Source organism: Rhinatrema bivittatum, chromosome 11, assembly GCF_901001135.1.
Source record: "Rhinatrema bivittatum chromosome 11, aRhiBiv1.1, whole genome shotgun sequence".
Classification (NCBI taxonomy): Eukaryota; Metazoa; Chordata; class Amphibia; order Gymnophiona; family Rhinatrematidae; genus Rhinatrema; species Rhinatrema bivittatum.
Genome location: NC_042625.1, coordinates 43307885 through 43322211, shown reverse-complemented (window position 1 = coordinate 43322211; position 14327 = coordinate 43307885). Strand labels below are relative to the sequence as shown.

Genomic DNA, 14327 nt, shown 5'->3' with positions numbered 1-14327 from the left:
CTGTGCTTCAAAAAGCCACCCACAATATTTTCTGCTTCCTTATTCTAGCTCTTTTCCATTTCACATGGTACTCGAGAGTTTGCGATGGAGAAGAGCCAAACTGAACAGTATCACAAGGCTCCCCACCTCGTGGTGTGGATGACAATCACCCGCTGTACGCACCGCAAGCGGCTTAAAGCATAATTCTCAGGAGAAACGCTACTCTACAAACACTTTGCATCATTTAAAAGAAGAGTGTGTTTTTGCTTTATTTTCAGATTTTATCTTGGTTCTTCACATCCCGCCTGAGATTAGGTGTGGTCAAGCTTGGGCAAAGAGGACATGCCGTACAAGACTGGCCTGCGAGCCACTGGCACGTCACAGGCTACCTACTGGCTTCTGACTGTCTAGTGCTTCAGACTGAAAGTCAGCAATCGGGCTTTGGAGGATCTGAGGGAGAGCCCCCTTCTGTCTGTTTCAAGAGCGACGGCGCTGATGCGGTCCAAGTCCCCTGCCTGAGCTGACTTTGCAAGAAATGTAATGACAGCCTAAACCCGTCCCAGCGCATCCCCATAAGAGAATTTCCGGGTCACTTCTCTGCAACATTTCATCATTGCACATATTCTGCTTCAGGTAAGCCCCTGCTGGGTCCCCTCAGCATCCACCAGGGTCGGGTAGGCCAAACAGGAGAATGGCAAAGCAAACGTCACTAAAAAAGATTGGTGAAATCAGTTTCTTTCTCTGTAAGGCTGAATCACGGGAGAATGGGAGCTACAGGGTCAATATTTAGAAGAGTTAGTTGGTTAAAATCATCCTTTAACCAGTTAAAACTTCCTCTCAGATGTCTAAGATCTGTTGGCATAAAATTGCCGAGAGCACAGATTTAGCCAGACATTAAAGGGGCTGGGGCATGCCCAGAGCGGGGGTTTTCAAACTTTAGCTAGTGAGCCTAATATCTAGCACTAACCGATTAAATCTGTCCATTTAATTGTGATCACACAAATAGCTATCCTAAATCTAATTGCATGAGCTTTGTGCGATTAGATTTAAATGAATATTCAGCCCGCAACTTTAACCTCTTAGCTGCAGCTGAATATCCAAAAGTATCCGGGTAACCTTGCCTCTGAGCAGCTCTTGAAATATCTATCCCTACGTCTCCAGTTCTTAGTTAAGAAGCAGCAAGCAGTCAAGGCCCCTGAGGGGACTGCTCTGAAGAGCTGCTCCGGAGGCTGAATGGACAGTATCAGTCTATATACCTCCATCAGTTACATTAGTTTAAAATAACAAAAGTGCATCCCATGATTCCCCAAAAATAAAACTGTGTGTCCCATACTGATGATCTTACTGTTTGTCTGAGTGCATGAGACCAAAAGCAGAAAAACAAACTATGAAGTTATCAGCAATGCAAGTCGGAACAGCGAGGCAGCCAAAGGTTCGTCTTTAAGAAACATCCACAAAGCCTGCATTACTGGGCAGGCTGAAACCAAACCCCAGTTTGACTCGCTAAGCAGCCCGGCTGTAAGCCGCACTCGAGTTTCGGATCCAGGCCTTCCCTGTTTCGCACAAGCTGCACATGCCTAGGGCTAAGCTGTCTCGCCATGCATTTTCGGCCCCGACCTCCAACGAGCACTTCAAGCCTGGCTTACTTGGGAACTGTGCGGGGACCATGACAAAGTCATCGGTGTCACAGGATGAGTTCTTGCTGCTGCTTCCTGCAGAGTCCTTGGAGCCCTGCAGAAACCCTGGGGAGTCCTGGGCAGGGTCAGTGAGCGTTTTCTCCTGCAGCTGATGCAGCTCTCCCAGAGACTGGTTGAAACATGAAAAGAAGAGGAGAAAAAAAAACCAACCCTGAGATTTAGCTGGCTATACTCAAGATATTCTGCAGACAAGGAGAACAATTGATTATCCAAACAACTCCTTTCATTAATGGTTTTGGTGGCTGAGGAACTCTTGACTTAAAGGCTTGCTTCATCTCAAGACAATGCAGCTTTGATTTATAAAATCTATAACTGCTGCTCTTTTAAGCTGTAGGGCAAGATAACATACTTAACAGGATCCTCAGAGTGTATGGAGCTGTTTTATAGCCCTACACATCCTTCGGAGATTAAAAAAAAAAAAAAATGAGCTTTTAAAGCTTCACAAAAATTATCTCCTTCCATAGATAGTTCTCTTTGTGGTGGTGGGCAATATTCCCACTGCACCCACCGGCGGCAGCTGTCTACCCTTCCACCCTGCCTGGGTCTGTTATGGGAGTCAGACGCAGATCGCACACAAACATGGGAAATACACTCTAGATGGGCTGAAGAAGTACTAAAGAGTACGAGGAGTGTACAGCCGTGGGAGTGGCATTTCTGCCCGACCAGTATGAAACTTGCAATCGCCACACTACACCGTCAGATCAGAGCAACGCACAACGTCCGACCTCCCGGCGTTCTGCTTGTGATAGGCGGGGGACACAATCTCCCCATAAAGCGTTCTTGCTATACTTTGTACAAAAAAACCCTACAAATCATAAAAGAAATGTGAAAAAGCCACTCTCTTAAGCCAATTATTTTTCGAAGGATGGGGCTCCCTGGAGCCCATATTCAAGGAAAACTAAATAAATAAAGACCCCGACACGTGCTAATAAATCCCATCTGCCAGCAAATAAATACCTGCATATGGTTGGGGTTTAGGATCATGGACGTCTGGCTCGTCTCTCTAAGGTGTCTGCCTCTCCTCCCACACCTCTGACTTAAAAGCCCTGGCACGACACTGCCTCGAGTCTCAAGGACCCACAACAGCAAAACATTTTTCTTTAGGCAGGCGTACTTATAACGCCACAGGAGTTCAGGACAGTCCTGGACACTTGTTTTATCATGAAATTTCCATCTCCTATCTGCTGATGCTTTGTAATATTGTTTTTATGTTGCACTTATGCATGTTTGCTTGTGCATCACCTCTAGGGCCTAGGCAGTAGGTGTTTCACAAATCTGTAATAAAAGATAAAATAAATACGAATGGAAGGCAAGTTAGGGCTAAGAGCTGCCTTCCACAGAAAAAAAAAAAGCTGCCTAAGCACAGGCTCTTGGCCTCCTCTCCCACCTCCCCAGTCATCCAGTTCCACCTCAGAGAGTCAGAGGGCTTTGTCAACCTTGAGTTACAGGTAATCAGGGAAGAGAGGTCCCTTATCACCAGCTCACCAGAGACTGGGTCCGAGTCCAAACTGGCAGCTTTGTAAAACACTTTTTGATCAATGCATTTTGAAATATGGGATGGGATTCATTATTTTCTAGCTGTGCAAGGCTGTGGGGAAGTTCAGGCAAGCAGGATGGCTGGTGTTCTAACAGAATCTGTTCACTGCCTGCTATGCTCTTGAGTACAAGTGACCTTTAAACCTCTGGATCACAGCTGTGCATGCTGCTGATTCTCTTTGACAAGCTGAAGCATTTAAAAGACCTTACAGCTTGCTGAATTGCCCCTTTTAACCAGTTCAGGATGGGGAAGCCTTTTTATTAGTTATTACTGTACAGCTGGGTGCTTGACACTAATAACTTATAAAATATGCTGGAAACAGTTTTTTTTTAATGGTTGGCTCATGGAAGTTAAAAGCTCTGGGGAGTCCACACAGATTGAATCACCTATATCAACAGTGCCAAAGGGAAACAGGAAGCTGATATAGTAAATTTGAGGTCACATTTTCGGCAGTATTTATAAGTTTTTACTATGAAGCACAGGGCAGCGCAAGAATAACATAATTGGTTGAAAGGGGTATATCAGACCCTTTAAATGGAGGAAGAAGTGAGGCGAGAGAGAGAGAACCCCACTGTTAACTAATGGAAAATAAAGTTGTTTAGCAGACAAATACAGACACTGGTAAGTGTGTTATTTCTAAATTCAGCAAATTAAGCTGCATACTTGGCAAACATTAGATGTTCAAAGTGTTCAAATGTTCAATGGCCAACTTAAAGTGAGAAGTTTCACCAACTACTCAGGCACTTTTTTCTGCTTGATTTTTAAAAGAAAACACGTCAACAGCACTCAAGGAGTTAATAGCTGGAGGGTTATATCCTGGAGCATACCACACAAAAGGAGCCTCTTGCAAGTCATAAAAAAGGCAACAATGCTAGCAGGAGGACGAGCAACATTTGACAGCTTGCCTGTTGGCATTACCTACCGAGGGAGAGGCCAAGTGGGATGTGGAGGAGCTGCTGCAGGAACTTCCAGATCCTGAGCTGGGGTAAGAGGGCATTGGCACAGGGGCAGCTGGAAACAGAGAGAGGAAAAACAATTCATCAACACACTTTTCTTCCTGGTGCTCCAATTTCCTCCCATCCCTCTCTCCTCCGGCTCTGCTCACTCTGCAGACTGACCCATTTTCAGAAAGAGAGTCTGGGCGTGCTATGTGGGACACTGCTGTCAGAGAAAGGCAAGCTTAATTCTTTTGGGAAAGGCATTTTCAGAATCTGGGTGGCATTCCAGTCCCACGTATGATAACCCGGCCAGAGCCCAGCTACAATGATTCATACACGGTAATTAGGCTGCCCAGGCTAGTTGGTGTTTTGATAATTACCCCGGGGGCTGGCATGCATAAAGGTCATGCAGAAGGGATTCCGTGTGTATTTACCTGCATAGTTCAAAGTGACGTTCCCAGAGGTGGAGTTGGGGGCGGGGAAATCATTTAGGTGCACACTTTTGATTTTCGACAGTACGCATGCAAGCGCTTCCGTGAACTTTTACACTTCCTTCCTAGCAGGCATCAATGTGCACACCTACGCTGCGCAAAAGGTACATGCAGTTCTGCTAAGCTTAAAAGCCAGCTTACAAGTGTAAGTTTGCTTTTAAAATTTGGGCTGAGGTCCATGTGTACTTTATATATTCAGACTTCAGTCCTAAAAGCATTATTATAAAATTGGGATCCCTGGGCACACCATCGAATTCAGGGTTTCCCGGTGACCCCACGGTGAATCTGGTTTTCTGAATATCCATAATAAATATGCATGACAAATTTGCATACATTGGAGATCCAAGATATGCAAATTCTGTCATGCATATTAATTGAGAATATCCTGAAAATCCAGTAGGGGTCACCAAGACAGGTTTGGGAACCCCTGATGTAAACCAAGAGTTGGTAATGGTTTTGGGCAAAGCGTCATAAAAGAGGGAACTTCTCTCCAGGAGATGCCGTGTGCCAACGCCTGCTTCGGGGGAGGAGGGAGGCCTCTCCCAGCAAACACCTGCATCCTTGGTAGGGGCGGAGGAGAGAGAGTGGCATGCCGAGAGGGAGGTCTCTGGGTGCCTTGCCGGGGGATATTGATCCCTGATTTAAACTAACCGTAGTCACACAGAAGAATACATTCCATTCCAAATATGCTATCGACACCCTGGGTATCCGGCATGCCTCAGAAGGGCCTTGTCACTGGTCATGCTGAAAGATTTGTATTCCAAAACGGTTTTACTTGACTATTATCTCAACCTTTCTATGCAGAGAGTGGTGCCTTAATCCAGTTTATTGTTTGTATCATGGGAATAATGTGCTCAGTACAGTAATTGTGCACAGCACAGAGAGGGTAAACAGAGTCAGCCTCCCTCCCACAGTCCCAAGAGCCCCATATATCGTTAGGCACAGTAACCTGGCTCAGCCCAGTCTTGGCCACACCGAACACTGCCTACGTGTAACGTGAGCCAGCCGTCAAGCAAAGGTTGCCAGGGCACACCCTTTAAACTTACACTTTTTCATAGAGGCACTCACATCCAGGAAAGAGTGATGGAAAAACTCATCTGAAAAAAAAAAAATAAAAACAGGAGGTGCCAGTCAGACTGCAGTCTTGAACCACTGTCACAGCTTTAGAGAGACTCTCAGGGTTGTATCGTGCCATAAGGTCCAATCTGAGCTCACAGTCTCTTCCCTTCAAGTCCCTGCAGGGCAGGTAATTCCTGCACCCACAGCCCTTGAGATCACAGGCAGTGCCCCTGGGGCTGCATCTGGTGAGGTCAAAAAGTCGATGATCCTGCTTCTTTCCACTCATCCACCCTTTTGGTCGGTTTTGCATTTTCAGCTCTAGAAGTGGCCCCCTCCTCCTATCTGACTGCACCGCTCTTGCAAATTATCATCCCAGAAACACATTTTCTTTTCCAATGCCAAAATACACCCATTGAAGGCCCATTCACACAGATACAGGATAAGCTCATTCTCTTCCAGCAAAGCCCATATTCTGGCCTTCTCTGTATGTCTGTGCCAAGGCATTTTCCCTCTATCAAGGTCTGTGAACTTTTCTGATCCCTGAGCAGTGCTTCTCACATCCACTTCCTGGCTGGCTCAATAAGAGGAAGGTGTTCAATCTGGAGGGGTTTTTTTGGTTAGAAACAGTGCCCACTAAGTTTCCCGTGTCCATAAACTGGGATTAGGCCACACATTTCGGCGTCTATACACACACAGCCACACGTTAAGGGGCCGTGGTGCTCTGCTTCTCGGATGTCTCCGTTCTTTCTCCTTGACTGAAATAAACCATCTTACCAAAGTCCATGCGGTCTTTGTGGTTGCGCTGCAGAAGGCCCAGAAGGAGCTGCCTCAGATGACTGGAAGTCTCCCTGGGGATACTGAGATACACACAGATTGAGAGAGGTTAGAGGACAGAGGCAGAGAAATCCAGTCTGCTCTCTTCTACTCTGCCTTGTCAAAAAAAAAAGAAAAGAAAAAATCTCCTGTACAAGAAAAGTGAGGTCAAAATACATCACAAAGGGTTTGTGCACCAGTGACTGGGCTGTCTCCTTTAAGGGTTACCTTCTCAGTCAAGACAAAAGCTTTAAGAAAGGGCTCAGGTGTGGCTGCTCAGAACAGACAGTGCAGGGAGGAGGCCTTCAGTATTCTTCCTGGACTCCCCCTGCCCTATTCTCGCCTGCAGCCCACACAGCAAGAAAGATGAGGGCCAGCACCCTGGTTTCTTGTACTACACTCGAGGGGTTGCTACCAGACTGCCAGATTTTCGTTTTCTGGATTCCTTGCTGTGACTTTTTATTTCTTGGATAAAGTACTGTGGCTGCCATGATAGTCCACTTCAATGCATGGAAATAAAGGCTAAGAAAATATGTGTATATATATGTGTGTGTGTGTGTGTATATAGGTATATATATAAAAAAGGTAACACCTTTTTATTGGTCAAACATTATACTCCTGGAAGCAAGTCAAGAAACATATTAAGGTAGTCCAATAAAAAGACAACATCATATATTGGCATGTCCTTCTTATTTCTCGGCAGTATATGATCGGTGGATGGGCTTGGGGAGAAACACAGAAAAGCTGCAACCCATCCTATAATGACCCCTGCGTTCTCCTGGCACTCCTGGGCATCTTGCACTCGGCCTTCACTCTCTGCACACCGTGCACTCAGTCCCCCAAGTGCTTCCCTTGCCTTCTGACCATGCTGGGTCGAGTTTCCCCTGTCCCGGAGAAGTGACTTTACCTGGGATTTGCCACCCTTTCCCATTAAATGCGATACCGCCTTGCCTCTGGCGCTTTTGTGCAGAGGCATTGGAAGAGATGGGGGGACCGGTGGCACAAAGTGCTGAGTGGTGAGGATGTGAACACCGACTTAGTGAAACATGAGAACGGAGGGGGGGTCCTGCCAGAGCTATATTTAAACGTCTCCAGCCCTTCTACGAAGTTCCTACTTGGCCCGTCAGATGAATTAATTGGTGCCCTGCAATTCCAAGAAATGGCAAGGTCCCCCAGGGACAATTGTTCACTTTCTTTTCCAGCTCCCACTTCTGTATCTCTAAACTCCAAACCCAAACCCAGAAAAGAATGAGTAAAACCCCCCCCTTTCCCCCAGAAGCACTGACCAAGAGGCTGCTGCATAACAGAACTGATTCCCGGACAGGGGAGGTATCAGGGTCCCAGCTGAAGGCCCCTGCTAGCCCAAGTGAGAAGCGTACTGTGTGTGTGAGTTTGTGGTCAGCAATGAACTGAGGCAACAAGCCTAGATACTGACCCTTACCCATACACCTTTTACCCCTGAACCCCCGCAGAACTTCCTGAAATCTTCAGTGCTTCGCTCTGCCTCGCTGCTGTGGAGAACGCACAATGCTGGGTACTGCCCAGTGCACCAGAGGCCCTGCCACCCAAGCTCCGGCCTCATTCTGCAGCCAAGAGGGCAACTTGCTGTTGGAATCTGTGACTCTACATTTATTTGCCAGGCTGCGGGTTATCGCCCAGTTCAAGGCAGTTTGCAGACAAACTGATAAGGACGATCAGTGGGGGCACTACGGTCCTGATTCAAGGTTAAATCGTAACCATACCACACCAGACCGACCCCTCCCAAAAACAGCACAAGAATGTGCATATATGTGTGTGTATATATCTATATATAGATAGACAGACAGATCGATACACACACCACACATTATGTGTGTGTGTGTGTGTATATGTATAGTATATGTGTGTGTATATATCTATATATAGACAGACAGATCGATACACACACCACACATATGTGTGTGTATGTATATGTATAGTATATGTGTGTGTATGTATATGTATAGTATATGTTTGAGTATGTACATATACACACCCACAGAGTACCTGCATATCTGGCCCAGCAGGAGAGGGAATCATTTCATACAACCTATAAAAAATGTTGGAGGGGGAGGGGCTGCCATAGTTTTCGATGGACTCCCATTAATACCCTTACCACAGAACAATTCCACAAACAAAGTATTTACAAATAAGGCGAGTTATGATACTTATAAACAAGGGAAGAGATGAGTATTTATTTAGCCTCTCCTTCCTTATGCCATAAAAGCCTATTTTCATTTTGAATAAGGGGTGAAATTCTGTGCACAGATAAAGAGTGGAATCTGGGGGAGATCATAGCCGATGATCTTAAAGGTGACCAAACAGGTTGGTAAGGTGATGGCAAAAGCCAGAAAGATATTTCAGTGCAAAGAGAGAGGAATCGGTGGCAGGGAAGAGGAGGTGATATTGCCTCTGTATAGGTCCCTGGCGAGGCCTCACTTGGAATTTCTGTGTAGAATTTTGGAGACCGCACCATCAAAAGGATATAAACAGGATGGGGTCGGTGCAGAGGGTGGCTACTAACATAGTCAGAGGTCTTCGTTCTAAGGCATAAATATCTAATTTATGTATATCCTGGAGGCATGGGGGCAAATGGGAGATATGATAGTCATTTAAACACCTCTAAGGAATAAATAGTCAGGAGGCAGGTCTCTTTCAAAAGAAAGGAGGCACTGGAACAAGGGGGCTTCTAAGGAAATATTTCTTTATAGTTCAGGCATGGAACAGCCTCCCAGCGGAGGTGGTGGAGACAAGGACAATATCAAAATTCAAGGGAATCACAGAGGAACTCCGATGGAGAGGAAGAGTGCATGGGCAGAGTGCATGGATTGCACAGTCTTTATCTGCCATTATGTTCAATGTTTCCATGTAATAAAGCAGAGTTTCTTACCTGTAACAGGTGTTCTTCAAGGACAGCAGGATGTTAGTCCTCACACTTGGGTGACATCATCTGATGGAGCCTGGAACTAGAAACTTTGACTGGCACACTGAGCATGCCCAGCATGCAGCTAACCAAAGTCCATGCGTGGTCCCTTTTCAGTCTTGTAACATAGAATTTGTGAAAAAGTAAAACAACAAACAGACAGAAAAAAAATAACTCTGTGGGGTGGCGGGCGGGTTTCGTGAGGACTACCATCCTGCTGTCCTTGGAGAACACCTGTTACAGGTAAGCAACTCTGCTTGCTCCAAGGAGAAGCAGGATGGTAGTCCTCACACATAGGTGATTAAGTAGCTTCAGGCTGCTCCCAACGTGCACAACTAGAGTTGCAACAACCAAAGGAGCAGGCCTGCACCCATGGACAGGGCCCACGGAGGGAGAGTTGGGTTTTCATGGTTGGATGAGATTATGAAGGACGGATTGTCGGAATCAACTGTCCTGCCAACCATCCTTGTCCAGGCAATAATGCGAGGTAAATGTGTGAAGGGAATTCCAGGTCGCCGCTCTGCAAATCTCATGAATGGGGACTACACTCAAATGAGCCACCGAGACTGTCATGGCCCAATCAGAGTGAGCCTTGACGTGACCGTCAAGCTGTAGGCCCACCTGGGCATATCAAAAGGCAATGCAGTCTGCAAGCCAATGGGATAAAGTCTGCTTGGAGACAACAACCCATAGCCTGTTCTTATCGAAGGTGACAAAGAATTGAGTGGAGAGGCAGTAAGGCGCCTTCAGCTCTAAGTAAAAAGCCAGCGCTCTCTTGCAATCTAGTGTGTGCACAGCCCGTTCACCCTGGCGAGTGTGAGGCCTTGAGAAAAAGGAAGGCAACACAATAGACTGGTTGCGATGGAACTCTGAAACCACTTTGGGAAGGAATTTTGGATGTGTCCAGAGGACCACTTTGTCGTGACAAAGTTTTGTATAAGGTAGATACGAAGCTAGGGCTTGCAGTTCGCTGACCTTGTGAGCCGAGGTAATTGCAACCAAGAAGATGACCTTCCAGGAAAGGTACTTCAGGTCACAAGATTGCAAGGGCTCAAACGGAGATTTCATGAGTTGCGAAAGAATGATGTTGAAATCCCAGGAAACCGCTGGAAGGTGAGTGGGGGCTTTAGTTGTAATAAGCCCCTCATAAACCGCCCCACAAATGGATGAGATCGCAGTACTAGCTGTACCCCTTGATAAGCTCCTATGGTGCTGAGGTGAACTCTCACCAATGTGGTTTGCAGACCAGATCCGGAGAAGAACAGTAGATAGTCTAAGAGGCTGGGAGGAGAGCAAGAAAAGGGATCCAGACTGCGTCCCTTGCACAAAGCTGAAAACCTCTTCCACTTCATATTGTAAGATTTTCTGGTAGAAGGTGTTCTGGACTCCAGAATAACCCGTAATACCCCTTCTGAAAGGCCAAGGGCCTACACAGTCACCTGGTCAACATCCAAGCCGTGACGGCCAGGGCTTCTAGAATGGGGTGACAGAGTCTGCCCAGATCCTGAGTGATTAGGTCCAGAGCCATCCCCAACTGGATCGGGGGACATGAGGCCAGGTCCCATAGGGTCGGAAACCAGATCTGACAGGGTCAAAAGGGGGCGATCAGGATCATGGAGCCCTGATCCTGGTGAAGCTTCTGGAGTATTTTTGAGATGAGAGGAAGGGGAGGATAAGTGTACAGCAGCCCGGTGCCCCAGTGAATCGAGATGCATCCACCAGCTCTTCTGGCCTAGGGAGCAGAAGCTGTCCACCTTCCTGTTTTCCAAGGAGGCGAAGAGATCTGTCTGGGGTCCACCATGAGTGAAAGATCCCATTCGCCACCCTTTGACTGAGGGACCACTTGTGAGGTTGAAAGACATGGCTTAAGGAGTCCACCAGGGTGTTGTCCACCCCTGGGAGTCACACCACCCTAAGGAGGATGCTGTTGTTGATGACCCACGACCAAATGTGGACTGCCTCCTGACAGAGGGTGAAGGATCCCTTTCCCCTATGTTTGTTCAGATACCACATAGCTACCTGATTGTCGGTCTTAACAAGAACCACCTTGTTCAGGAGCTGGTCTCGGGATGCCTGGAGGGCGTACCAAATTGCTCGCAGCTCCAAGAAGTTGATTTGAGACTGTGATTCTTGTGCAGACCAGAGCCCCTGCGTGTGGAAACCCGCAAGATGTGCTCCCTACCCCGACCAAGACACGACTGTGGTGAAGGTAGCCTGGGGTTGTGGGCTCCAGAAGGGGATTCCCTTTTCCAGATTAGAGGGAGTTGCCCACCACTGGAGGGATTCGCCCACCACTGGAGGGAATGACATAGCAGTGTAGTGATTAGGACATGAGCACGTAACCATTGAGAACATAGCGTTCACTGGGCCCTGTGCAAGTGTAGTCTAGCAAAGGGAGTGAGATGAACCGTCGCTGCCATATGGCTCAGCAAACGGAGAAACTGCTGTACCGAGACATGACAGCAAGTGGAGACTACTCGAGAGAGAGCCGAGAGGGTCTCCGCTCTGTCCCGAGGCAGGAAAGCCTTTGCTTGGGCAGTGTCCAGTCGAGCCCTAATGAAGTCCAGTTGCAAATGAGATTTTGGATAGTTGATCAGAAATCCCAGAGTTTCCAAAATATGGATAGAGGTGCATGGGCACTCTGTGCCCTGTCTTGAAGTGCTCTTGATAAGCCAATTGTCGAAGTATAGGAAGACATGAATCCCCCATCTCCGAAGATATGCACCAACAACCGCTAGACATTTGGTAAAGACATGGGCGCGGATGCCAGCCAAGGGCAGAATGCGATACTGGTAGTGACTCCCATCGACAAGGAATGGAAGGTATTGTCAATCTGCCTGAAAGGTGGGGATATGGGCATATGTGTCTTTTAGATCGAGAGAGCAGAGCCAGTCTCCCACTTTGAGAAGAGGAATCAAGGAGCCCAGCGAGACCATTTTGAACTTCTCCTTTACCAGAAAATGGTTTAAGGCCCTCAGGTCTAAAATGGGCCGGAGAACCCCCCCCCCCCCCCATCTTCTTGGGGATTAGAAAATACCTGGCGTAGAACCCCTCGCCGTACTGACTGGGCGGATCGTGTTCGACCGCTAGGGCTAGTACAAGGGCGGAGAGCTCTACCCAAAGCATTTGTAAGTCCCCTGTTGGTCTCCACCGGGGACACGGAGGCGAGTAGGTAGAACTTGCTGGAAGTGCAACCTGTAGCCCTGATGCATGATGGACAGGGCCCAGAAGTCCGATGTTATCGAGGTCCATCAGTCTGCAAACAGTTGGAGCCAAACCCTGACCGGAGGGTCGGTGTCATGTGGTAAGGGCTGGCTCATGCTCCCTGGCTGCCAGTCAAAACCCTGTGGAGGGCTTCTGCGGTGGAACTGTGGCTGCCCGGGGTGCCCGAGGCTGCCTGGGCCTCGCTCTGGGAGGACGTCATTGAGGTCTGGCCCTCTGTGCTGGCGGGTACTATTTTCATGGCCGGTAGAAGGGCCTTTCCAGATATTGCCGAGGGAGCTTCTTGGGCGGCTGGCAGTCCTGGATTTCAGAGCCTAAGTCTGAGGCACGTAGTCATGCCATCTGCCGAGTCCTGATGCCCGCCGCGGCGGTTCTCATGGCTGTCTCAAAGACGTCATAAGCAGAGCGAACTTCGCACTTATCACGCTCCAGGCCCTGCTGCATAATTTTTTGGAAATCCTCCTGGTAGGCGTTCACTTAATTTAAGGGCTTGTTTCCACAGGTTCCTGGAGTACTGCCCCATGTACAATTGGTAACAAGCAATTCGGGCAGTTAGCATTGCACCCTGAAAACCCGGCATCCAAAGGCATCAAGTGCCCTATGCTCTCGCCCTGGGGGTACTGAGGCATGGGTGCGGATCCTCTTTGCCTTTTCCAAGGCTATCACCATAGATTGGTGGGGGAGCTGAACCCAGTGCTTGAACCCGGTGGTAGGCTGGTCTAGGTAAACTGCGTCCGTCTTCTGGTTCACCGGTGGCACCGAGATGGGGTGCTCCCAAAGGCAGGCTACCAGCTCCTTGAAGATATCATGGACTGGCACCATCACTACCTTTTTTGGGGCATCCATTAATTGCAGAATCTCAAGCATCCTGTGCCTGTCTTGCTCTATTAAAAGCTGGAAAGTCACCGATTCTGCCATGGCTTTTACGAACCCCGTGAAGGAGAGATCCTCCGGTGGAGAAGGCTCTGAGGGCAGATCCTCCGACTCCTCAGTGGAGGACATGGACGCCTCCCCTTCCCGGGGTTCATAAGGGGCCCTCCCCCTCACTGCATCCTTCCGGGGATGCGGGGGGGTCGAACACCCAGTGGCGTTTGAGATGTAGTCCTCAAAGGCACCAAAAAAAGGAACCTGGAGCATCGGCAGGCCTCGAGGCCATAGAAGTGCTGATGGGTCCAACGGCGTCTGCGGCACTGAAAACACCAATGGAATCAATCCCGATGGCCCTGGGGGAGCTGGGAGGTGGCAGAGCGCCATGTGTCCCCGAGACGCCATCAAACCCAATGGCCCTTCCTCCTCTGAGGAGTCGCTCATCGGGTTAGGGGCCGGTGGCAGTGGCAGCAGTGCTCCCTTCAGCCACGAAGGGGCTTGGGGCATTGATGCCGCCTTGTCGGTAGAACACAGAGTAGTATATCGAGCCATTCCAATAATGGTGCAAGCACTAGTGAAGTCGGCTCCTGCGGTGGTGGCGGTCCCGATGGAACTGGAGGCTCGAAGCCCTACAGGGCCTAGCCAACCACCAACTGCACGTGCCTCTTCAACTCCTCCTCAAAGGCAGCCAAGGACAAAACGGCTTGAGGAGGAGGTGGAATCAGGACATCCACGGGGAAATGGGGGGCACTGATCCCTCCACCAGTATCAGTGGAGGCTGCC

At 48.5% G+C, this 14327-nt stretch overlaps 1 protein-coding gene across 3 annotated transcripts in view; it reads right to left on the bottom strand.

Annotated features, from left to right (window-relative positions):
• Positions 1-14327, bottom strand: part of ULK1 (unc-51 like autophagy activating kinase 1) — a 147003-nt gene that overhangs the window by 56406 nt on the left and 76270 nt on the right. For all 3 annotated transcript variants that reach the window (XM_029619486.1, XM_029619485.1, XM_029619484.1), the window contains exons 10-13: positions 6476-6558; positions 5689-5739; positions 4136-4224; positions 1626-1785 (exon numbers count right to left, since the gene is read on the bottom strand). In XM_029619486.1, the coding sequence (XP_029475346.1) occupies positions 1626-1785; positions 4136-4224; positions 5689-5739; positions 6476-6558 (383 nt within the window). The remainder of the gene's footprint in view (positions 1-1625; positions 1786-4135; positions 4225-5688; positions 5740-6475; positions 6559-14327) is intronic.